The sequence below is a fragment of the Haliotis rufescens genome, unplaced genomic scaffold, assembly GCF_023055435.1.
Source record: "Haliotis rufescens isolate VD_foot unplaced genomic scaffold, xgHalRufe1.0.p SCAF_1, whole genome shotgun sequence".
Classification (NCBI taxonomy): Eukaryota; Metazoa; Mollusca; class Gastropoda; order Lepetellida; family Haliotidae; genus Haliotis; species Haliotis rufescens.
The window spans coordinates 25392436-25419385 of record NW_025963779.1 but is presented as its reverse complement, the minus strand read 5'-3'; the positions used below and the strand labels follow the sequence as shown (position 1 = coordinate 25419385).

The 26950-nt window shown below is 41.7% G+C and overlaps 1 protein-coding gene across 1 annotated transcript; it reads right to left on the bottom strand.

Annotated features, from left to right (window-relative positions):
• Window positions 1–614: 614 nt before the first annotated feature.
• On the bottom strand, window positions 615–26950 carry LOC124131689. Its single transcript, XM_046495141.2, has 9 exons — window positions 26816–26950; window positions 23261–23428; window positions 14354–14504; window positions 12466–12557; window positions 11167–11253; window positions 9839–9983; window positions 8475–8566; window positions 6764–6850; window positions 615–5611 (listed from the first exon to the last, which is right to left on the bottom strand). The coding sequence occupies exons 2-9, from the start codon at window positions 23310–23312 to the stop codon at window positions 5520–5522; spliced, it is 798 nt and encodes a 265-aa protein (XP_046351097.1). The 5' UTR covers window positions 23313–23428; window positions 26816–26950; the 3' UTR covers window positions 615–5519.

Here is a 26950-nt window from a genome sequence, read left to right as displayed (position 1 = left end):
TGTCAGTCTCACCGACTTGGCTGATGCAGGTCGTCCATGATGTCAATCAGTGGATTGGCTGGTTCAGCTTTACTGATCGCCGTCATATGGTGGGATCATTGCTGAGTGCGGCGTAAAACAACCAACACACGTTAATCTGTTTGTTAATTTGTTACACCGGGTGATTATAGTTGTTACGCCCCCGTCCCTATAACCAGGATTTCTCTGTATCATAACGGTATATCGGAGACCGGGGCATGTCTCAACAATACTTCTAAACAAATGAAATCGGTATCTGTAGTTTACTCGTACACTATACATATACAGTAAAGTACGTTTATAACGAACTCAAAGGGACTACTAATTTCAGTTCGTTATAACCGTAGTTCGTTATAAGCATATATAGAGCCTAACTACAGCAAATACTCGGGACCAAAAAAGTAAGTTCGTTATATCCGTCAGTTCGTCATAAGCGTGTTCGTTATAACCGTAGTTTACTGTACAGTAGACTTCACATGGCTGCGGGGTAGCCTTCTTGTAGACGTAGACACTAGGCCACCTCTCACTTCCCGAATCCCATCCTAATCGGCTCTTACGACAAGCAGATGACCAAACAAAACACTCCAATACCACAATACAGGTACACATTTTATTGTGATGCGCAGAGCTATGAAACAATGCAAACATCAGCACAAAATAGATTTTGTTAGAAATCATTAGTTATCACATGGTTAACGTACAATGATGCTCTTAAAAAATGTTTATACAATATGAAACAAATGCCAAAATTAAAACACAGAAGTGTTCTTTTTAAGAAACACTTTTCAAATCGAGAAATCGCTTTATAAAAAATATTAGTTTCTTTACTCAGTGACATGTTAAAGCATTTAATAGCATAGCTACAATATATAGCGGACATTAGACAGCACCTTCACCACAGATACGTTGTGCATAACTAGAAGATAAAGACAAAGTGGATTAGCTGAGTGGACATCCCCGGTGGATTGTTGTGCATGATTGTATACATGAATATTCGGGTAACACATGTTATAGTTGGGATAACACTTTCTGAGTAAAGTACAGATTTTCGTACTTTTTGGGGTTGAGTCACGTCCGGGATTCGAACCCACACTGCCAGAGTGAGGCACCTAATCGCCAGCACACAAAGTCAGCGATCTAACCCACTCAGCCACCGAGGCTATGTTCGGGGTAGTCCTGCTGTCCAAATAACACAGACATAATAAGCATTTAATGCTTCATAATTCTTACAATGGACAAGCATTCGACATTTCTAAGTATGAAAACAGTAAGACCATTGGGGAAAAAGAAAAAAGCATCAGAAAGTATCTGGAGACTTTATCTCCCTTGGTTGCCCAGTAACTGATGTTTCAAGTCACATAAAATAACTCGTTCGGATATTAGTTAATCAAAAAAATATTATTTTAATGACGATTTTGCTGAATTATTAGAAACAAATATTATCTTTTTCTTTCACAGAATTTTTTGTCACGAAACAAAAGTGTTTTCGTTCTTGTGTATTTTAATTAAAAAAAACATAATCAGAATCTTGGTTAAAATACAGGTAATATAAAGGTAACATTATAAAAATGACCCACTAAAATAGTTGTCCAGGCCAGTGCTGAAGACCCGATGAACAGAACAGATCTAAAGAACAGATCTAAAAAGGCATGACAGTTTCTACCGGTATATTATATTCCCGTTCGGCTTACACAAATACCTAAAAGCTAAAGACATCCAGAATTTTCTAACCAATAAGAATATTGCTCTTGTCAGTGGTAGATATATATATATACAAAAGCCTGGTTATAACTATAAATATGCAGTGATCTTTTCACATGGCACAAAAACTTACATACACGACGGAATGTGTAGAAATACTTTACCTAATGACACAAAATTAATCAGATATCTTCTAAAGACACATCTGAGCAATCTAAATGTTTGTGATTAAATAAAATTTAATTAAAAAATCGTGTCCCGAGTTCAGCCATTGACGTTTAAGTATCGACACAGGCAGAAACACAGACCTCCATAAAGATATTTTGAATCCCTTAACCGATTTTAATAATTATTGTTTTTGTCCCAATAATACCTTGAATGAAAAAGTGAAGGTGACATCTATCACGTCGTCATTTTACACCCCATGCAGAGGCCTTCCAGCAAACCAAAACTTTCGATAGATTCTTACATGCTCAGCTTAAAAAGTCAGTTTCAGTTTCCATCTTCGTAGGTAACATCTCCATGTACTGTTATTACACTAGGGTCGACAACAAATACGTAATATTCCGTCGGCAGGATCAAAGAAAGACATTACATTCACACAGGCTCATCCTAGGAAACAAAGTACCGTATTTCCTCTCACAGACGCACCTGACATGTATTTTTCGGACATTATAATCCCCGGCGTAGAGATTCGGCTTTTACTCCGTCACAGAAAGTTAGGGGCTATTCATTATATGGTTTCTGAAAGTCCAAATGTTGTTTTTTTTGTATCACCCTGAAGAGACGTTGCCTGAGTATCGGCGCCAGTTTTAAATCCTCGACGTTTATTAGACGAAATACGGTATATACATAACTAACTAAGGACAGGTAAAACACATCAACAACCGGTATTCATGGGCGTGTTACACAAACACGCCTTCTCGTTTCAATGTTTGACACCGACCTTTGTCAAAAGCACAACCGCTATTCACCTACCATTTGTACATTATAGTATCATGGATTGACATCTTAAACGTAAAAAGCAAACACCAAAAGCATCAAAACTACTCATAAACCTCATAAACCTCATAAACACAGCATCCTAGCTGTTATCTGGAGAAAACTCACACCGTACGTATACAGCGCTTAAACCCAGACAAAACATTGTTCGTGTGCAAATATTCGCACCAGGAAGCTCTTGAGTAGTATATTCTTTTGCGCGCCTAATACATACATCTGAGCATTTGTCAACATCGAACTATTGTTTCAACGATGTGTTGTTCTTAAGTTTTCGCGGAAACCTGGTGTCATCACTGATTTAGAGTGATCCACTCCCATATATTTCACCGCTATTTTGACACTGTATCTGCTCATTGATAGAAATAATTAATAGAAAGTAAATCATACCACTTGCGATAATGACCTAAACAAAAATTCTTATAAGAACAGCAGGGCATGCTTACCCTTATCGCGAACACCTGGTATCATCACTTATTTTCAAGGGTCCATATATATAATTTTTATCGCTTTAGCGCCGAATGGAATCTGTTTCGGCAGAAAACCGAGACTGGTTAATCTCTGGAGTACACGTTCAATGAATTTTCACTGGCCTTTTTATTCCTTGTTTTCTCACAAGTGAAACATTCGCTTGAGGTACCATTGAGAAATTAGGCAAGGCCAAAATATTCTTTCGTTACAGTCAGGATAATCCTGCTGTTTAAGGAAAATATATACGGCGATTTTTTACCAGACAAAAACCAATAATCATTTATCGGTATCGGTTCGGAAGAGAAGTTACACAGAATAATTGTAATGACCCCCACCAACCCCACCCCACCCCACCCCCACCCCGCAATGGATGAAATTTTGAACTTTTCATGACCTTGTGGCAGTGAAATATTCAAAAGTCACACTTAAAATGTCTGCCATGTACTGATAACGAGATCAATGTTTCATTTCCAGAGCTTCAAATAGCTAGCGATATAATATGTTATCCTGTGAATAGAACAAAGGTAAGAATAAACTCAAAACCAACCAACATATTGTTAACAACACAAGACACCAAATAAAACTCTGTATGCTACTCAAAAGAAGATAAAGAACACCCGACTATCGTTAACCTATCATGGCTAGTGGGTGCTACAACACGCGGCCTTCCCATTCCGGGTGTTCTTTAACTTGTTTTGAGTAGTATTTGTTAGGCTAAATGTATGGAATTGAGGCAGTATTTTGTCTGCCATCTGTAAGTGGACACACGAGGACTTGATTTAAACACGGATCACCTTGGAACATGGGGACAAAGACATGCAACCTTTGGCGAATGAAGAAGGAGAATACATAAAATTAAAGCGTTTGAAGCAAGTAAAGAATGTCTAATGGTAATAAGTTAACATAAAAAACAACGTATGCACATGTCCGAGGCAAATGGTCTCGGTTTATAGGTTGAGTTTAGGAGTATGTTGTTTAAAACATTTTTTGGTCAACATCAAAGGAATTCTTGTCAATTCCGCTTTAGAAAAGTGGTTGTGTTGTAGCAGCTACTCCAGATATATTACCTTCAACTTAACGGTAAAACACTCACCGGTCGCTAATAGCCAGACACGGTTGTCTGCCCTTGATAACATGTATTTATGTGAAGCGATGAATCCAGACACATGACCGTTATAACAAACCCAACTGTTGCTCATTTTCATACACTAACTTCATCTTGATAGTGCTTGCAATGTCAATGCGTTCAACCAAAATTCAGCAAATTCAGTAAATTAACAATACTAGTATAAATACTCAGCTTCATTATTGAGGAGTCACGCAGATATTGAGAGAGAGAGAGAGAGAGAGAGAGAGAGACAGAGAAAGTGAGAGAGAGAGAAAGTGAGAGAGAGAGAGAGAGAGAGAAAGTGAGAGAGAGAGAGAAAGTGAGAGAGAGAGAAAGTGAGAGAGAGAGAAAGTGAGAGAGTGAGAGGTAGAGAGAGAGAGAGGTAGAGAGAGAGAGAGAGAGAGAGAGAGAGAGAGAGAGAGAGAGAGAGAGAGAATTGACTGTTACTTGTCATGTATTTAACGAGCATGGAGCTGAACGACTGGTTGCGTTCTGTCGTGTGTTTTTGGAATGTTTTTCATCACCTCCAATCTTGCACTATTCATTTTCTTAATAGTCGTTGTCCATGTTTCCAGTTTCATATAATCATCCAATCAGTGTGACAGGCATAAACAACATCTTATTCAGCTGCGTTGTTCATGTTTGATGCCTACATACTTAGGTGAGCCTTCAATAATGACGCTGAACATACTTATACCAATAATAGTATTTTTTTAAAACCCGACCAAACATTACTAGAGACTCGAACATGATACTTGGCCTAAAACCTAAACTATGTGATGGTTTAAGCCGTATCAAATGATACTGGTGACTGAAATTTAGACATCAGGCATCTTCCCAAGGCAAAGGTGCAAACTGACTTATAAAATCAATTAACACCTTTGCCGCGAGAAACTGGACATCAGATGGGATCATACATTAGCTTTGTAGGTGTATATCCTACATGTACATTACCATGAACAATTCATCATTATCCTTTACAAAGCATCATTTTTTTGTTATTGTGTATTACCTCATAGAATCATTGAAGGCTCTGCGCCAGTGTTCAGGATGTTCTCAAATTGATCACATGTCATTACTGAAACGATAAATGCTAAGGTGCAATGTTAAAGCTTAGTTGCTAAGATGAAATACTTAAGGGCCAAATACTCATGATGGAGACAGTATCGCCCAGAATACTGACGTCATTGAACAGGGGATAAGGGAAGTAACTCGTGTTGTTTCATACCAGCAATGACAGCATAATTGAACACGCCAGGCCGGCGAACGATGCCACGTTAAAGCTCGTTGATGACGTTGGGTCCGATGCCGTTGCTGTAAGGGAAATAGTCGAAGAATTATGGTCAGGTTTTCGAAAGTGCTTTATCCGTTCAACATCGTCTACGTGTTGTTTGTGCCTTAATTATTCAAACGATTTTTGTTATGCCGGGACCTTATTATTTCCGCTTCTGTTATCGTAATCTCTGTTTGAAATCTTAGACCGCCTGTCGTAAGCACATGCACACTTGAACATTATACAGGAGAGGAAACATAAAAATATGTAACTGTTTAAGGATAGACGAATCCAGGATAAAAGAACTGCTGCATTGTGCACTAATTATATATTATTTATTTACAATATTACCTGAAGTGAGTAGGAGTCCAACAATAGTCTACATGTCAAGGTTGTTAGACATGATTATTTCCCGGATGTTTTTTTAAATGTTTAAACAGTCACATCCGTACCAGTAAGGGTAAAAAAGTGACATATTTCTCGAACATCTTCGCGTCACTTAAAATACCCGCTTCAGTAATTTTTATTGCCATATTGGCAGCAAAACAAAACTCCAATACAGACTACCGTCTAACTATTCCAGCGGTTGTGATAAGGTACTTCCTGGCCGTCTGTTATTACAGATATTTCTCTACCAAAACTTGAATACTGAACCCCTTTTTATCTAAAATTATAAAACCGGAAAATTGTTCGTTCAATCATAACAAAAATCAACATTACACGTACAGTAAACTACGGTTATTACGACTCAAATTGACCACAAATGTAAGTTCGTTATAACCGTAGTTTGTTATAAGCATACATACAACATATATACAGCAAATAGCGGGGACAAAAAATTAAGTTCGTAATATCCGTCAGTTCGTTATAAGCGTGTTCGTTACAAACGTATTTTACTGTATATGTATTGTAAGGGAACCGAATTTAAATCCTGACGAAACCTTGGAAACAAATGCTAGCAAATAACAAGTTATCTTAACATTATTAAGCAGAGACAGCTAATTTACGTGAAATGGGTCGAAATGTACACTTTCATGAAGTATGAGTAATTCAAAATTCGAATTTCGTTGGCCTACGACGCAGGACTATTTTGTATATCTTACATCAAGAACGCGTTATAAAAAGGCTGGTTCTTTCTCTCGTCAGATTTTACCACAAATGTATACTCATGAAATGAACATTCCCTTACTTACCCGATGAACTGGCTTCCTTGGACACCTTGGTTGCACGGGGACAGTGCGTTTTAAACTGTGACACGGTGCACTTGATATTAAGATCACCTGAAACCAACATTTGAATACTTGTAAGTATATACCTAGTTGATAACGTTTGTTGCACACAAGGCCACATATCCTTTCATTGAGAACCGCCTCCGTGGTCTAGTGGTAGAGCGACCGCCCGGAGAGCGGAAGGTCCGGGGTTCGATCCTCGGCCGCGTCATGCCAAAAGACGTTTAAAGATGGTACTTGTTGTTACCCTGTCTAGCGCTCGGCATTAAGGGGCTAAAACAAGGACTGGTCGGCTCGGAGTCAGTATACTGTGTCTGAGTTGGGTATTCATGTTAAACTGCGGCATGGTATCTCAGTAAGCTAGCACTATAAATCGGCATCAGTCATAGTACAAGCAGCCACACACACACACGTGCATGCACGTCGCTATATAAGTGCAATAATCTTGGACGCGACGTTAAACCTAATTTCACCTCACCTCACCTCACCTCAACTTTCATGGAGATTCAATTCACTGGACTGTCACTGTGTTCATCGATTTTCAAACCTCTTACACCTTTTACTAAACTATTTAAATGTTAACGAAACGTTGTGTACATGAGGAAAACGACTGTACAACGTAGAGGCGCTGTCTACAATACGCCCCCAGTCTTTTAAGTAGGTAAGTGGTAACAGGCGATTAAACTGGATCGTGAGGCCTGGCTCTCTGTCATCGTGTCCCGACGGCGTGGATCGATTCTTATGTTTTCGGACACTTTGTTTGTTTTGTTTGTTTGTTGTTTAACGCCGCACTCAGCAATGTTCCAGCTATATGACAACGGTCTGAAAATAATCGAGTCTGGACCAGACTATCTAGTGATTGACATCATGAGCATCGATCAACGCAATTGGGATCGATGACATGCATCAACCAAGTCAGCGAGCCGGACCACCCGATCGCCTTTTACAGCAAGAATGGGTTGCTGAAGACCTATTCTACCCCGGAACTTCACGGGTCAAATGACGTTTGAGCCCAGTTTGGACGTGCAGAGGTTATTCACTGGTACATACTTCATATTTCTTTTAGGGGAAATATTCGGTCTCTGTACGACCATCGTCATCGTCTGTTTGGTTAATAACCTTAATAACGTTCTGCACTTGATCAGAATCCAATAATATGAGTGGGCGTCATCGTCCAGCAACTGATACCAGTAACAGTTTCATTGTCGTGTGTACATATATACGAATGATGGTGCTGATGTTTGAGCTTAACATCTTGTTGTTGAGTGCTCAGATGTCCAAACTGTATACATATATTTAAATTGAACGTTATAGGCGCAACATCAAAAGAAACAAACATGTACTTGAGAACGATTCAGTGAATGGTGTTGACGTCACAGTCAGCGCTATTCCACCTGAATCATTGTGGTCCGGACAAGGAAACCCGGGTCTGACCACACGTCAGAGAGCCGAAACATCCAAATGTCGTTTATGGGAACCTATTCTAATCCTGATGAGCATGGTGTTAATTGGGAACCTTCTGTTGGGTATATACTGAATGACATATTTACTGAGGGACTATTTGGATTTTGTTCCATAAACAATGTCTTGTAGATGACAAGTACTAAATAGTTAACATACTAGTTAACTAAGATAACATACGAACTGGTTCGTCAAACTGATAACAGAGTCTTACCTATGTAATGATTTATCCTGTCATCAAGGGAATCAATGCACTTGGCAGATAAATGGTAATTGTTGATACATGTGTTGGTCTCGCTGAATACCCTGTGAACAATAAACATGAGAGGTTTTTAATTAGGTGTACTTAGTATTTCAGTACTATCACTGAGTTTCAGCGCAATATGAAATGACAGACCAATGATCATAAACAAGTGATCTGGGACTCGAACCGTTAATCAGCGGATCCTGGTACGACTTGGTGGCTGGGATTCAAACCCTTAATCAGCGGATCCTGACACGACTTGGTGGCTGGGATTCGAACCCTTAATCAGCAGATCCTGACACGACTTGGTGGCTGGGATTCGAACCCTTAATCAGCGGATCCTGACACGACTTGGTGGCTGGGATTCGAACCCTTAATCAGCGGATCCTGACACGACTTGGTGGCTGGGATTCGAACCCTTAATCAGCGGATCCTGGCACGACGTAGTGACTGTGTGATCGGGGATTCGAACCCTTAATCAGCGGATCCTGACACGACTTGGTGGCTGGGATTCGAACCCTTAATCAGCGGATCCTGACACGACTTAGTGGCTGGGATTCGAACCCTTAATCACCGGATCCTGGCACGACGTAGTGACTGTGTGATCGGGGATTCAAACCCTGAATCAGCGGATCCTGACACGTCTTGGTGGCTGGGATTCGAACCCTTAATCACCGGATCCTGGCACGACGTAGTGACTGTGTGATCGGGGATTCAAACCCTGAATCAGCGGATCCTGACACGACTTGGTGGCTGGGATTCGAACCCTTAATCAGCGGATCCTGGCACGACGTAGTGACTGTGTGATCGGGGATTCGAACCCGTAATCAGCGGATCCTGACACGACTTGGTGGCTGGGATTCGAACCCTTAATCAGCGGATCCTGACACGACTTAGTGGCTGGGATTCGAACCCTTAATCAGCGGATCCTGGCACGACGTAGTGACTGTGTGATCGGGGATTCAAACCCTGAATCAGCGGATCCTGACACGTCTTGGTGGCTGGGATTCGAACCCTTAATCAGCGGATCCTGGCAAGACGTAGTGACCGTGTGATCGGGGATTCGAACCCTTAATCAGCGGATCCTGGCAAGACGTAGTGACCGTGTGATCTCGAATCGAACCCTTAATTAGCGGATCCTAGCACGACCTAGTGACTGTGCCTGTGTGTATGATCATCGTTGTCACAATGACATGGCCAGTGGCCAGTGCAGTCGTTCGAGTTAGTCTTTACCAAGTGTTGGCTGGAACACCAGACATCCCACATCCTTCACACGGGCAGCTGCAACAGGTGATGGGTATCATCTTACAGACATTTAACTGTTATCTACTCACGTGCAGTTCAGCAAATCCAGTCTGCACGTCCTGGATGCATCTAGTTCAGGTTTCTTGCTGCCATGTGCCATGGCGAACTCCAGAAGACACTTGTTGATATTCTGAACCTCGGCGGAAACACAGGATTGCTCCTGTCGCCGGCTAACTGAAACAAGAGTTAGACAGCCCACACATAATATGATTGATTGTTAAAGTTTGTTTATTTTTTTCTTTGTTGTTTAACACCGCTAAACTTGGCTTATATCATGTAAACAATAACTCTAATGTTTTGGGGATTTTATGTTGTTTAACGCCGCACTGAGCAATATTCCAGCTATATGACGGCGGTCTGTAATTAATCGAGTCTGGACAAGACAATCCCGTGATTGACTTCATCAGCATCGATCCACGTGACATGGGGATATGATGACATGCTTCAACCAATTCAGGGAACCTGACCACCCGATCCGGTAATTTACATAAGGCACTTGCCATTTGCAGTCTCTGAACCACGACCATCTCCATTGTGAAACTTGAGTAATAAATCTATATCAAGTCCGCTCCAGCTATCTCATGAAAACTGTTACTTCTTGGAGTATTTTGTAATTACAGAGGATTATCAAAACACCGATCACGTTCTGTTTGAACCATCAAAATCTGGAGTGCTTCCTTCTTTGTAATAACGAAGTCCAGGGACTGGATATTCTAAATAAGGTGTTGCATCCATTGAACCTAAGCTAGTCAACATATCAGGAAAATTAATCTTAGTCGCCAGGACAAATTAGCATAAGCATCAATTGCTCATTCCTACTGTTTCTGCAGATGCCATGGAGAAAACATTTGACCGGCGATAAGTGTTGTGGAATGATGACATCATTGTTGGGTCGAAGCTCGCATTATAGAGTTATATTCCCAACAAATCAATCATATTGACGATAAAGAAATGCACTCGGTTAATACTCAGTGTACAATTGTTTCTGACAGCGAAATAAATAATAAACAGTCAAGCACTGTCATTTGAGAAAGTACTGGAAAAAAGGGATCGGCGAAAAAGGACCGAGGGTTTTGCACTGGTTTGAAAATGGCCGAGATTGTCTAGCGATGAAGGGGACTCCTCAATTACTTTTTCACTAACTGTCCGCCTTACCTGTGGGCATGGAGACACATGGTTACAATGTGTGAAGCCCGTTTCTGGTGTCTCCCGCCGTGATAGTGCTGGAATATTGCCGAAAGCGGCGTTAAGCTATGCTCACCATCTATTCTGAAATATTGCCGTATGATCCGATATTTTTCAACCGATATACAATTTTGTCATGCTTCTGGTACTATTATTTTCAAAATAAAATTACCAGCTGAACTGATTTCTTTGGAGACTTTGGTTGCTGCCGGACAGTGCATGTTGAAATGACGTGCAGTGCAGTTGATCTGTAGGTTAGCTGAAACAGATTGAGATTGAACTGTGTCAATAAGATGTTGTTTATAAGGTTAAACGGCTATAACAGTTTCCAAAATGACAATATGGCAACAAAACATATGGTATGTTATTCCATATAATTTTTATAACGATACCCCAGTGACGATCTTGGTTAAAATTGGATTTCGACAACCCATGTTTGTCGTAAGAGGCGACCAGCGGGATCGGGTGGTCAATATTGCCGAAATTTCGAACTGTTTCTCGTAACTTCGATTATTTTTTCGTAAATATTACTATTTCATCGAAAGTTTTACACATTGACTGTTGCACTACAGCTTGACACCAATAACGAAAAGGTTAGGTCGACCAATACCTACAGCGACACATGCCCACAGGGAATAATAGCTATAGAGCATGTTGTTTTTTCGCTTCAGTCCACAATAACATGACGGCTATACCACTTTATTCCAAGGTTAAAGGCAGGAGCTGAGACAGTCACTGATGCACAAAGATGTTTATATGACATCATAGGCGATTGTCTGACTTTTATTTACACCCAGGCCGCTATCAGCGGCATCAGAGGTACACAACTATTTCAACAACATAATACATATAAATATAGAATAGATACAAAACATCTTGGCCGACCATGAATGCATATTTATACAGATTCACTAGGGCAGCAATATATGTGCAATTCAAAAAGAAGGAGAGACACTTGATAGGTTTAAACAATGTCATGATGATTTTACAGAATTTGGACAGTTTTCTCAATGTTTCTAATAGTGACTTATTGAAAGGCAAATTCATTTTATGCATATTTGGTTTGATGTTGTAGAAATCTGTGTAGAAAATGTTTTCTTTCGTTTTCTAAAGATGGGCAAATAAACAAATAATGGAATTCATCCCCTATGTCAGATAATTTCAAAGTTGGCATTTCCTTTCGGTAAAAGGTATTTTTCAGCATCTCCCAGTTTAAATAGGTAGATTACGGTTACAAGTTCTAAACTTAAGTAAGACTCGCCAAAGGCAATCAATTTTTATGATGCTATACATTGTGCCTTTTGAAGACTTACCACGGTAGGCATTATAGATAGTAACCGCCATCATAACGACCTAAAGAACCATACACGGCTGCTTCGTGTCAAGCCAGCATACAAACACCCTTTGGTTAAGAGGGTATTCACAAATGAATGAAGATGCTTATATGTCTACGAATATATCTTTGTCTTACCTATGTATCCATTTATTATTTCTTCAAGAGAATCAATGCACCTGTCAGATAGATGCTGGTTGTTGATGCATGTGTTGGTTTCGCCTAGAGTCCTGTCAACAGTCAATGCATGCTCACCATTATCAAAGTGAGTAACAGTAACTTGGGTTTAATGCCGCTTTTAACAGACTGAATATTCCAGTTTCGTATGGTGTATAAGCTGAATGTTGTAGGTGATGCAGATATCTGACGTTTATCACTTTGGTGAAACCCAAGGCCATGGGTATGGTGCTGACAGTCCTAGGGGCGAACTGGGATTCGAACCCTCAATCATATGTGGCTAGTGTGCCCAAGGGACGCAACTCTGCACAGCGACTTGGCCATTCATGTCCAGATTATAAAAAGTGTGATATGAGGTTAAATGGGGTTTAAGGTCGCGTCCAAGATTATTGCACTTATATAGCGACGTGCATGCACGTGTGTGTGTGTGTGTGTGTGTGTGTGTGTGTGTGTGTGTGTGTGTGTGTGTGTGTGTGTGTGTGTGTGTGTGTGTGCTTGTACTAGTCCGGACGAATGCCTATTTATAGTGCTAGCTCACTGAGATACCATACCGCAGTTCAACATGAATACCCAACTCAGACACAGTATACTGACTCCGAGCCAACCAGTCCTTGTTATGGCCCCTTAATGCCGAGCGCCAGACAGGGTAACAACAAGTACCATCTTTTAACGTCTTCTGGTATGACGCGGCCGGGATCGAACCCCGGACCTTCCGCTCTCCGGGCTGACACTCTACCACTAGACCACGGAGGCGGTCCATTATAATAATAAGTGCGTATATCACCAGCGCACATAATTACTCACTGTTACATACAAACTCGTGTATGGGATAGTCTGTATGCTATCCCCGTCTTCACGGAGAGCGGAAGGTCCGGGGTTCGATCCCCGCCCGCGTCATACCAAATGACGTTCAAAGCTGCTACTTGTTGTTACCCTGTCTGGCGCCCAGCATTAAGGGGATAAAACAAACACTGGTCGCCTCGGAGTCAGTATACTGTGTCTGAGTTGGTTATTCATGTTAAACTGCGAAATGGTATGTCAGTAATCTAGCACTATGAATCGGAAACAATCCGGACAAGTAGAAGCAGCCACACACACACACTGCCGTGGAGGACATATTAAAAATAGAATGGACAAATCGGGCTGTCATCATTAAGTGGGGAAGCATGTTGCTAGGGTTGGGGTCGTTGGTGATGAGATGACATTTATTCAATAGGACATGGTAAAAACTCAATCATCACTCAATCAATCACTAATAGAGTCAGTCAATCACCCCTGTAAGTGACACCTGGCGTGTCCACAAACCATCATCATGAATATAGGATTTTGACATTCCTGAGCTATACCTTGTCAGTATTTTGTCTGTGCAGTTTAAAGCAGTGTGACTAAAATGTGTGCAAATGCTATGGAAGAAAGTTTATGTTTTTGATGTTAATCGGCTCTGGCGCTGAAAGCTGTTGTATTGAGAAGCTGGAGAGTTGGAAACAAAGGACCAGGAATAGGAATAACCTGCCCACCCATGAGTATCATGGGCAACGGCTCTGACTCTTAAACCCAAGCACATACAACTTACCCTACAACTAATAAAGATGAAACTACTTGAAATGTAAAAGTTAAAACTTTGTTCTTGTCACAAGAATATGATGCTTCAGTACAGTTTCTGAGATGTTCACAAACGATGACGACAACGGCGACGTCGGACGATGGACAAGCAGGCCATGTCATGTTTACTTGACTTTTAGTCAGGTGAGCTAAAAAAATTAAAACATGTTTTTCATTTTTTTAAATAATAATCAAAAGTAATAGTCTGTCCAACGTTTAAGATCAGGACATTCTGGTGAATACTCACGAACAGTTAAGCAAATCTACTCTGCATGTTTTCGAAGAAACCAGTTCAGACCGGTGATGTTGGTGTGCCACGACGAAACTGAAGAGACAGTTGTTGACGTTGATGGCTTCGTATGTCTTGCACGCATCCTCGGCTCCGCTCACAGCTCCAGCTGTACCATGCAAAAAAATAGGAAAGGAGACATGAAGGCTTACCGTAGTTCTGCTCCTCGATGTTCTATTTTGGAATCATCAGCACCTCCGAAAAGAATTGTTCAAATAAATAATTCAAAACAACATAGACAGAGCTGCATGCGTAATGTGGTTAAACCTGCTTCCCCTTTACGCGTATAACAGTAAAAATCAATGTCAGTGCTTGCTTACATGCACAAGCACGGAAAACATCGGTAATCGTTTCCTTGCTAAGTTTTTCTTCCAAAAATTTGGAAACACTGGCGTCGGGTCGTTAGGTTTGTAAAATACATTCATGTTTCAATTTGTAGAAATCTGTTATATACACAGCTTCTAAATTCCGACTCAAACACACCCACATTCAGAAAAATACATTATCGCATATGATATGTGTCTTGTAGGTATTTTTATGTTGAATATGTGCAGATGGGTGGGTGGGGGTACCTATATGGAGACGCCGTGGTTATTTTCAGCGCTGTGAATTTACATGTAACGCGTCACTGCGTTGATGACATCATTGCCCCACACTTTCGGCGTTATAAGTCCCCCGGATACACGCATACTTAATTATTTTTTGTTTCATTTTTGTTTTAAAAGTCATATGAAACGTTGACCTTGCTCTCTATCAATAACTCTGTTTGCCTGTCCCTGCCAATCGCTGAGATCATTCACAAGTTACAGTCAACTACGGTTATAACGAACTCGCTTATAACGAACTGACGGATATAACGAACTTACTATTTGGTCCCGACTATTTGCTGAAGTTATGCTGTATATATGCTTATAACGAACTACGGTTATAACGAACTGAAATTAGAAGTCCCTTTGAGTTCGTTATAACCGAAGTTTACTGTATTTACAAGCCGCCACGACATAGCTTGGCTACTGTTGACTGCGGCGTAAAATAACAATCAACATTGTATCAATATTTAATTTATCAATCAATATATACACTCGTCCGACTTTTTTCTGCTTGCATATTATACAGACTGAGTCAGTTTAACAACAATGTCATAGAGTGTTTCCGTTGTCACAATGACGTCACAAATGTGTACAGTAAAGGACGGTTATAACGAACTCAAAGGGACTACTAAATTTAGTTCGTTTTAACCGTAGTTCGTTATAAGCATATATACAGCATAACTACAGCAAATAGTCGGGACCAAAAAAGTAGTTCGTTATATCCGTCAGTTCGTTATAAGCGTGTTCGTTATAACCGTAGTTTACTGTATTAGGTTTTGCTCGGGACTTCGATCAATGAACATCCTAGTCAGGTTATTTTCGGTATGACGTTACCCTGGAAACAAGGTCGACTCTAAACTTGGCTTATATCATGTAAACAATAACTCTAATGTGTGTTTGTTTTTTAACGCCGCACTTAGCAATATTCCAGCTATATGACAGCGGTCTGTAAATAATCGAGTCTGAACAGATCAATCCAGTGATTGACACCATGAGCATCGCTCTACGGGGGTATGATTAAAACGCTACAATATTATTACCCCAGTCAGTGGATCAGTGTGCACTCGAGACTCATTCTCAGCTCCATGGGGAGTATACAACCGAAAGTGCCTGTGAGGCGCTAGAAGGTTAACAACCACATTGCAATCTCATTCTACCGGGTACCCATGCACTGCTGGGTGAACACATTTCCACCAAAGTCACTTGCCTAAGGAGACACCATATGTGTTACATGTGCTTCTGTGTTGGGCAGGGCCGAAGCCCTAGACACTCTCAGGAGCCAAATGCCGAACACGATCCCCAAACCAAGGACTCTCCGCAACCAACGTTGCTTAACTTCACGTGATTTGTGACCTGTTGAAATATTTCCGAGTGCGGCGTAAAATATCAAACAAACACTAATCCGGAAATCTTCTCGGAGGATAATTACAGTTGTAAAGCTTCCGTCCGGACAACCGGATTATTGTTGAGTGTGGCGTTAAACAACAAAAACCATAATGATACATGCTGATGGACACGACATGTGCAACATTGCTACGACAGTGGTCATCGGAGACTCTAGTGCTGGAATCATCCATGTAAGATTGCGCTGCATGGGTCGTCTGGTGTCAGAGGCAATGTCAAGTTTCCGACAAACGGACGGACAGAATCACTCAAAAGGCCGATATTGATCTGACTGTGAACTTCGAACACTTTTTGTGGGTGGGGATTGGGTAGGGGAGGTTGAAGAGACTCAGGTAACTAGTTAGGGGTAGGGGAGGTTGAAGAGACTCAGGTAACTAGTTAGGGGTGGGGGTGGTTAAAGTGAGTCAGGTAACTAGTTAGGGGTGGGGGAGGTTGAAGAGACTCAGGTAACTAGTTAGGGGTAGGGGAGGTTGAAGAGACTCAGGTAACTAGTTAGGGGTGGGGGTGGTTAAAGTGAGTCAGGTAACTAGTTAGGGGTGGGGGTGGTTGAAGTGAGTCAGGTAACTAGTTAGGGGTGGGGGTGGTCGAAGTGAGTCAGGTAACTAGTTAGTGGTGGGGGTGGTCGAAGTGAGTCAGGTAACTAGTTAGGGGTGGGGGTGGTTGAAGTGAGTCAGGTAACTAGTTAGGGGTGGGGGTGGTTGAAGTGAGTCAGGTAACTAGTTAGGGTTGGGGGTGGTCGAAGTGAGTCAGGTAACTAGTTAGGGGTGGGGGTGGTCGAAGTGAGTCAGGTAACTAGTTAGGGGTTGGGGTGGTCGAAGTGAGTCAGGTAGCTAGTTAGTGGGGGGGGTGGTCGAAGTGAGTCAGGTAACTAGTTAGTGGTGGGGTTGGTCGAAATGAGTCAGGTAACTAGTAAGTGGTGGGGGTAGTCGAAGTGAGTCAGGTAACTAGTAAGTGGTGGGGGTGGTTGAAGTGAGTCAGGTTACTAGTAAGTGGTGGGGGTGGTCGAAGTGAGTCAGGTAACTAGTAAGTGGTGGGGTGGTTGAAGTAAGTCAGGTAACTAGTAAGTGGTGGGGTGGTTAAAGTGAGTCAGGTAACTAGTAAGTGGTGGGGTGGTTGAAGTGAGTCAGGTAACTAGTTAGTGGTGGGGGTGGTCGAAGTGAGTCAGGTAACTAGTTAGTGGTGGGGGTGGTCGAAGTGAGTCAGGTAACTAGTTAGTGGTGGGGGTGGTCGAAGTGAGTCAGGTAACTAGTAAGTGGTGGGGGTGTATGAAGTGAGTCAGGTAACTAGTTAGTGGTGGGGGTGGTCGAAGTGAGTCAGGTAACTAGTAAGTGGTGGGGGTGGTTGAAGTGAGTCAGGTAACTAGTAAGTGGTGAGGTGGTCGAAGTGAGTCAGGTAACTAGTTAGTGGTGGGGGTGGTCGAACTGAGTCAGGTAACTAGTAAGTGGTTGGTGTGGTCGAAGTGAGTCAGGTAACTAGTAAGTGGTGGGGGTGGGTGATGGGAAGGTAACTAGTAAGTGGTGGGGGTGGTTGAAGTGATTCAGGTAACTAGTTAGTGGTGGGGGTGGTCGAAGTGAGTCAGGTAACTAGTAAGTGGTGGGGTTGTATGAAGTGAGTCAGGTAACTAGTTAGTGGTGGGGGTGGTCGAAGTGAGTCAGGTAACTAGTTAGTGGTGGGGGTGGTCGAACTGAGTCAGGTAACTAGTAAATGGTTGGTGTGGTCGAAGTGAGTCAGGTAACTAGTTAGTGGTGGGGGTGGTTGAAGTGAGTCAGGTAACTAGTAAGTGGTGGGGGTGGTTGAAGTGAGTCAGGTAGCTAGTAAGTGGTGGGGGTTGTTGAAGTGAGTCAGGTAACTAGTTAGTGGTGGGGGTGGTTGAAGTGAGTCAGGTAACTAGTAAGTGGTGGGGGTGGTTGAAGTGAGTCAGGTAGCTAGTAAGTGGTGGGGGTGGTTGAGGTGAGGTGAGGTGAAATTGGGTTTAACGTCGCGTCCAAGATGATTGCACTTACATAGCGACGTGCATGCACGTGTATGTGTGTGTGTGGCTGCTTGTACTAGTCCGGACTGATGCCGATTTATAGTGCTAGCTCACTGAGATACCATGCCGCAGTTTAACATGAATACCCCACTCAGACACAGTATACTGACTCCGAGCCGACCAGTCCTTGTTTTAGCCCCTTAATGCCGAGCGCCAGACAGGGTAACAACAAGTACAATCTTTTAACGTCTTTTTGTGTGACGCGGCCCGGGATCGAACCCTGCACCTTCCGCTCTCCGGGCGGACGCTCTACCACAAGACCACGGAGGCGGTCGGGGGGTGGTTGAAGTGAGTCAGGTAACTAGTTAGTGGTGGGGATGGTTGAAGTGAGTCAGGTAGCTAGTAAGTGGTGGGGGTTGTTGAAGTGAGTCAGGTAACTAGTAAGTGGTGGGGGTGGGTGATGGGAAGGTAACTAGGTGGTAAATGTGGTAAATGTGGAACATTATTTACATGATCAACGGCCAAAATAGGACCTAATGAAAGACATAAATGTTGTAGCTGCTTAAAGAGCAACTACAGTGTATAGAATCCCCGCTCACCCGTGAAGATTCGGGGTAGAATAGGTCTTCAGCAACCCATACTTGTCGTAAACGGCGACTATGTTTGTCGTAAGAGGCGACTAATGGGATCGGGTGGTCAGGCTCGCTGACTTGGTTGATGCATGCCATCGTTTCCCAATTGCCTGGGTCGATGCTAATGATGTCAATCACTAGATTGTCTTGTCCAGACTATTTACAGACCGCCGTCATATAAATTGTAACATTGCTGAGTGCGGCGTTAAACAACAAACAAACAAAGAAATCATCGATCAATTCAGGCGTCATTCTATCGCCGAAATCATTCTTTCACTTCCATTCCCCTGCCCTTTGGATTTTATTTTGGTGTGAACATGCCTGGACAGTAAGTGCATATACAACCCAAGTGTCAAACATATCACTGTTTGAGTCGCGCATGTCAAACACATCCTTCAGTTACCAATAACAAGCACCTGGGCATAGAGAAATAGGTGCACGCTAAAATGATTACAATGCAATATTTTTAAAAAGCACCGTGATGCGCAAATGTGCTGAAGGTGACACGACCAACCAAAGTCAAAAACAGGAACGCCAGCCTTTTTTTCACTGCGGTTTGAGGTGAAGGATGACGGTGTTTTGAATACATGCAGAAATGGCATCCGTGAAGATCCATCTGGGCCATTCAAAAGAAATTTATTTTGCACCTTGCGCATCTGTCATGTGCTCTCATAAGTTTCCGTGCGTCTGCAGAGTAGATGAGCGTCGTATGTACTCATCTATAAAGACCTCATTCACAGCATCTGCGCCAAAATGAGTTTACATCAGAAGGATTGTGTCCCATCAGCAATAGTTGCAGACACATCCGAGACGAGACACTTTTTGTTCTATATTGCAGTCTGGCAATATGACCGTGGAAAGATCTACCGACGTTTTGAACATATTTCTCGGGAACAGATCATACACAAAGCTCAGAGCGTTGTTCGGCCTTAAAGCTAAAAGGCAGATGTAGCATTGGCCCCGGGTGATATAAAATCGTATCTTATAACTAACCTGACACGAATAAGTCTACTACTATTAACGTTTGTCCTTGTTTCAATCGAAGAGGGCCGATATTTTTGGCAAAAGGAATAACAGCGATCACGCTCAGAGCCTAGCAATCTACATCACTGAGGGTGACGTCATGCAAAGAGATAGCACCGTCCGGCTAGAATTACCATCATTATTGTTCATATCCGGAGGACATATCTGTCCATTTACTGCCGTTAATATTCCACTGAGGATCAGGTTTATTTGGGATAAGGGCTTGAAAATCATTCTATTCGCGCTTATACTAAACAGAGTGCAGCAATAAACCCAAGACGTCACCAAATACAATAAAATTAAATAGCAGAGCTCATATGAGACAGGGATTTTTTATTAGACAAATAACTGCCGCACGCCGGCATGCTGATCGGCAAACTCCTGAGAGTTTTATGCTTAATCCCGGACCAATTCAAGGAAATGAACATTAAACGTGCCTTAACTGCTTCTCGCGAGTTTGTGTCTCTGTCACATTCCCCAACACAACCCGTCAGTTATTTCTTTATATACTCAACAACATTAGAAACGCCTCAAGCGTTACAATTAAAGCATTTCAAAATAGTAATTTGAAACTTGTAATGTTCAGTGTGATGGATTCAGGTTTTGACACTGCTAAAGATCAAAATGATGTTTACTCTTATGAACACATGTCATGTAAGAAGGCTTATTACGATCATAGTGGTAATATGTATTGGAACAAAATACCAAGGATAAGGTCGTAAACATCCTAAACATGCCCCTCATTAGTACTGGTTTCGTGCGTTTCAAATAGGTAAACGTGTTATTCATATATCATAAGTGTTGAAGGATTTACGAGATACATCATCAACTTAAAATCAATAACTGGATGTATCCCACTGTGTAGCCTTATGGTTCGAACAGATACCTGTATCAATCACAGGATTGTCTGGTCCAGACTCGATAATTTACAGACCGCCGTCATATAGCTGGTAATTGCTGAGTACGGCGTTAAACAACAAACAAAACAAACCAACAGACACCTAATCGACACTGTAGTCTGATGATGTCAAATCTCCCTTGTTTCGGAAAACCCAACGTGTAGTCCATGGTCCTTTGGTTAATAATAGTTCATTGTACACCTATAGCTGAGAGACCTTGTTGCAGACAAAGTGTTGATATCATTATTGTTTGTTTGTTTGTTGTCGAACATCACACCCAAACATACACGCTGTATGACGGCGTTTCAGTGTATGCCGCAGCGCCAACGGTGTATTGGTACCCTTATTCTTTTGTTTCTGTGTTTGTTTGTCTGTTTGTTTGTTTGTTTGTCTGTTTGTTTGTTGTTTAACATCGCTCTCAAACATCCCAGCTGTATGGCGGCGTTTCCCTGTATACCTACGGTTGAGGAACCGCATCGCCAACAATTTATTGGTACCTTTATTGTTATATTTGTTTGTTTATTGTTAACACCGCAACATTCCAGCTTTATGACGACGACCCGTAAATATTCTAGTCTGGACCAGACGCACTAGTGGTTAATATTATGATCAAAGTCCCAATCGGTCGGCGGTACGATGGCGAGCATTCCTCGAACCTGACTATCCCTCGTATAACAGGCATATGTAACTTTGGACCTATTCTAAAGTGGACTTTCCACGGGGCAATACCTTTCAGCTGAGTGAGTGTGTTGAATGCTCAAGGAAGACAATGCTGGCAAGGCATATGTGGCATGGTATATGTGGGGATTCGAAGCTGTGTCTTTGTCCACTAGGCTACCTCACCACGTCTTCATATCGTCAATGTGTGAATTCTTGTTACTCTTTTTATGTCCTCTTTGATTTTACTGAGTTACCTCACACCTATCGTGATAAATGAACGGACACAGGGCAATACGTTGTGTTGGATTAATGACAGGTACCCGTCTCTCAAACGACAGTTCAATGTCTTCAGTGTGGGTTTCTTAAACAACAATTCTATGTAATCACGTGGGTCTCTCAAACAGTAAATATATCGTCACGTAATCTAGGGTCTCTTAAACAACAGTTATATGTAATCTAGGGTCTCTCAAACAACAGTTATGTGTAATCTAGGGTCTCTTAAACAACAGTTATGTCATCTCGGGTCTCTCAAACAGTTATATGTAATCTAGGGTCTCTCAAACAACAGTTATATGTAATCTAGGGTCTCTCAAACAACAGTCCTATGTAATCTAGGGTCTCTCAAACAACAGTTCTATGTAATCTAGGGTCTCTCAAACAACAGTTCTATGTAATCTAGGGTCTCTCAAACAACAGTCCTATGTAATCTAGGGTCTCTCAAACAGTCCTATGTAATCTAGGGTCTCTCAAACAACAGTTCTATGTAATCTAGGGTCTCTCAAACAGTTTTATGTAATCTAGGGTCTCTCAAACAACAGTTCTATGTAATCTAGGATCTCTCAAACAACAGTCCTATGTAATCTAGGGTCTCTCAAACAACACATACATTGCAGATCCTATCATGCCATCAATGCATCGGTCTGTTATTTTTCTGTGGATGTACTTCAATGACACAATTTGCTTTCGAGACCATTTTCCATTCGACGTCTGCATAGCTATTACTTACTCATATCTTACATATAATAAAACAAAGCACATGAATCAGTATCACATGCGCCGTCATGACCCTGCGGTCGGCGAAGGGGAACTGATAACAATGCATATTTCAACAATATGTAAATTTCCGCTTTTGGAGCGTTCTAATGAGTAACTACTTGAACGCGGAGTATGATATTCCTGATGCAATATCCTCTCTGCGAATACTACGTTTCAACTTTAACTTCACTCCTATTAAGCCTTGGAATGCCACTTTGCAAACAAAATGGGTTTAATTTTGTTCAAGGTCCACAAATCTAAACCCAAGGACCTGAAAAACTAAACAGGCGTAACGCTGCAGTGCCATAGTATTGGCTTTTACCGTTAGAAAATATTCAAACCCCGTTAAAGCGCAAATGCGTATTCTTTCATCACAGATATTTCACTTTGCCTAATCCGACTAATACTGTTTTGTAGACGTGTCATAAAACGTTTTAGACATATGAAATTATGCGGTCAATAATATTCACTATGTCCAACTATCAGCCTTATAACGAGGATATTTTTCGGGGATGCGAGGACAGAGCTACGAGAATGAATAAGATGTATTCAATAAATTAACGGAGAAGCTAAAATAACGTGAACAGCACATGACACAGTCTCTAGTCCACCTCTCAAAGCATATAGGATATATAAAGCATTATACTCACCAATTCCTAAAATCAAGAACGCTAAGGCGCATAGAATGCATTTCAATTCCATCGCTGACCGATGCCCTCGTTACAATGGCTGACAGCAACTCCGAGCTCGCTCGAACGCACCTCACCCCTTCTCGGCTAACTCTCCCAGAATTATTCCGGCGTTGCGGGAGCCATATCCTGCCAAAGGGAAGGCCGCATTGTTTTTTTAACCAAGCAAAAAAAATCATGATGGGCTCAACAATAAGGGTAGTGTTGTGACAAGGGAATATTGATAGTTTCTTTATTTGACAAAGACGTGCTGTTTTCATTTAAACTGAAAGGGTTAAACCCAAGACGCTGTTACATCGATCGATGTTAGTGTTCCGCTTTTGGGCCCGCATGGGTCCTACATGTGTGTTTTAAAATTATCAGCAGTTGATATGATTTATGATGCTAAATGTCATTGATGACTCAGTTTGTTAAAATCTATTTAACGCTTATGAGTCAAACGATATTAGTTTCTGATCGATACTTCTCAAATCAAACAGCGGCATCATCATTAAACGACCATTAACATAGAACGGTTTATCGCAGCTTTTGGCACCGATGCTGAACTGTGAAAAGGCAATTACTTTAGAAAACGTTAAATAATACCCGTGTTTTCCCCTGAATAAATTTACCGAAACATAAGTGCAGTTTTATTCATAAACAAATAGGCACAGTCGTGTGCTACAGGACCTATTTAAAACACACACAAAATCGTTTCCCTGCAGCTTTAATTATTCGAGGCATTCAGCTTTAAAATCCGTAATGTATTTTCATCTTAATGGCTTGCTGGCCCGAAACTTTACATGTCAAAATCAGCCAATCAAAAGAACCCCTAAAAGCAAAACGGAGGAGATTTATCTTGTGCGACTGAATACGCTTTTGACACGGCACCCCTTGAATTCGATCACGTTGAAGAAAAAAACCAAAGTAAATATAGACACTGGATATTGTTCATCGACCGCTATCTATGCAGGATGTAAGTTGGCCTGACTAGCTATAGGTACTGAATATGCGAGAAAAGCCAGAAACATCCACATCAGAACAATGATACATTTGCATATCAATAACTAGTCTCGCGGGAAGCAGTCTTCTTTCTTTTTTCTTAATTACCACATTCAGATTCTATAACACGACTGCGGTCAAACCCCATTAACTCGAACTTCATTAACTCGAAATAGCAAAAGGTCGGTGTCCTCGAAGAATCTTTCTTTATCATCATTCTACCATAACTTTGGAGAATACCCAACTTTGATTGGCCAATTAAAGGGTTCAGATCACAATTAATGACTTATTTATGGCGTATTCAACCGTGACGTTGGGGTTTCGAATCACAATACATACGTAACATGTATTGAGCGCACATTGGTCAGTCGGCTCTAACCTGTGTGAGTCAGAACATGTACAAACTGACAGATGGCAAACACTAACCATTGTACGTGTCAGACAGGGCGATCAGAAGTGCCAATATTGGGCAGTACTCGACTGACATAAACGGGAGCGGGAATGCAGAGGGGTTAAAATACACACACAAACACACAAACACACACACACACACACAAACACACACACACATTATTTTTAGGCATATACCAGTCATGTTGATGTATACAAAGTACATATAACTAGGGGCGGTCGGATAGCCTTGTGGTTAAAGCGTTCGCTCGTCACGCCAAACACCCGGGTTCGATTACAATATGTGAAGCCTACTTCTTGCGCCCCGCCGAGACATTGCTGGCTCTCTCCCTCTCTCTCATATAACTACATCACTTGGTTACATGTTTTCCAAAAAAATAACAATTAATCGATAAATGTTCAACTAATAAATTAAAAATTGTTGATCGTATTAGAATTTACTGGCATTTAAAGAGCAACATCCACATCGCTATCGTTTTCCAAAAAGCTTAAAGGTCTGCAATATGTTTCTGGCCGTAATTCTATAAAGGTTGTCACCGCCTCCGTGGTCTAGAGATAGAGAGCGTCCGCCCGGAGAGCCGAAGGTCCGGGGTTCGATCCCCGGCCGCGTCATACCAAAAGACATTAAAAGATGGTACTTGTTCTTACCCTGTCTGGCGGTCGGCATCAAGGGGCTAAAACAAGGCCTTGTCGGCTCGGAGTCAGTATACTGTGTCTGAGTGGGGTATTCAGGTTAAACTGCGGCATGGTATCTCAGTTGGCTAGCACCAGAAATCGGCATCAGTCCGGACTAGTACAAGCAGCAACACACACACACGCATGCACGTCGCTATATAAGTGCAATCATCTTGGACGCGACGTTAAACCCAATTTAACCTCACCTATAAATATTGTTATACGCCGCAGTGAACAACATTCCAGATATTTCACGGAGAGTACACACATACCATACACACCCCTGGTTGATAGCAAGAGCAAGGTCATACAGTGTGACCCGTGAAGATCCGGGGTAGAATAGGTCTACAGCAACCCATGCTTGCCGTAAAAGGTGACTATGCTTGTCGTAAGAGGCGTCTAACGGGATCGGGTGGTCAGACTCGCTGGCTTGGTTGATGCATGTCATCGTATCCCAAAATTGTGTGGTCAGTACCACGAGCACGTGGACGTTGCTCACAATATCAATCACTGGTTTGTCTGGTCCAGACTCGATTAATTTCAAGTCGCCGCCATATAGCTGGAGTATTGCAGATTGCTGTGTTAAATCCATCAGAGTACACACAAAATATCGAAAGGAATCGAACCTGCGTCTTTGGTGTGATGGTCGAGTTTATAAACCACATTGAAACCCTACACTCAAAGACTATAACATGTACTAGCATCAGACATCAAATAGATCTGAAACAGGTACAATAATAATCATAATCATAATAATAATCTGCACAACTCCATACAACGTATGATCAAGGCGCAACAACAAAAATGCTTTAATCAAAAATGCGTCAAGAAGTTTTCAAGAGACTCTTGGCTTAGATCATAAGTTCCAGTGGACGTTTCAGACAATTTCCAAGGACGTTCAGCATCGCGTTCTGACAAATTGCGCAAGATAATATATGCTGCTGTAAGTTGGACGCACGCTGGTCATTGTTAGAATGAAGGTATTCCTGGTTGTTATTGAGTTCTTATTTCACTTCTTTCGAACGCAGCCCTGAGGAAACTTATGTGGTATCTGCGCAGCATCTGACTGATTGTAAGCGGCCAACAAAACATCGATTTTTTTGTATTTTGTCATTCTGAAATAAGCAATGTCACACGCCACTTTTATATTGATTTAATGTAATACCTGAAAAAATACAGGCATAGACAGGAATTCTGCTGGTCTCAAATTGAGGTGGGCTCTCTCTCTCTCTCTCTCTCTCTCTCTCTCTCTCTCTCTCTCTCTCTCTCTCTCTCTCTCTCTCTCTCTACTTTCTCTCATTAAATATATCATATGTGTATCAAATATATATTTATATTTATATATATATATATGTGTGAGTGTGAGTGTGTGTGAGTGTGTGTGAGTGTGTGTGTGTGTGTGTGTGTGTGTGTGTGTGTGTGTGTGTGTGTGTGTGTGTGCATACTTACCCTCATTCTCTTCTCCTCTCTTTTTTTTCCTCTCCACTACGAGCTATCGTATCGTATGCAACAGAAAACGTGGGTGTTATACAAGCAGGCCAAACCGCCACTCTGGGCATGCGCCTCCGTCTACCGCTGTGAAGC

Bases quoted from the DNA above. Each gene is read 5' to 3' on its own strand.
- LOC124131689 (XM_046495141.2), bottom strand. From the start codon at position 23,312: ATGGAATTGAAATGCATTCTATGCGCCTTAGCGTTCTTGATTTTAGGA. The intron at 11,254-12,465 runs GTAAGACAAAGA...AATCTGTTTCAG, and splicing joins AATAATAAATGGATACATAG to CTAACCTACAGATCAACTGC. The intron at 9,984-11,166 runs GTAATTTTATTT...CTCTTGTTTCAG, and splicing joins CAAAGAAATCAGTTCAGCTG to TTAGCCGGCGACAGGAGCAA.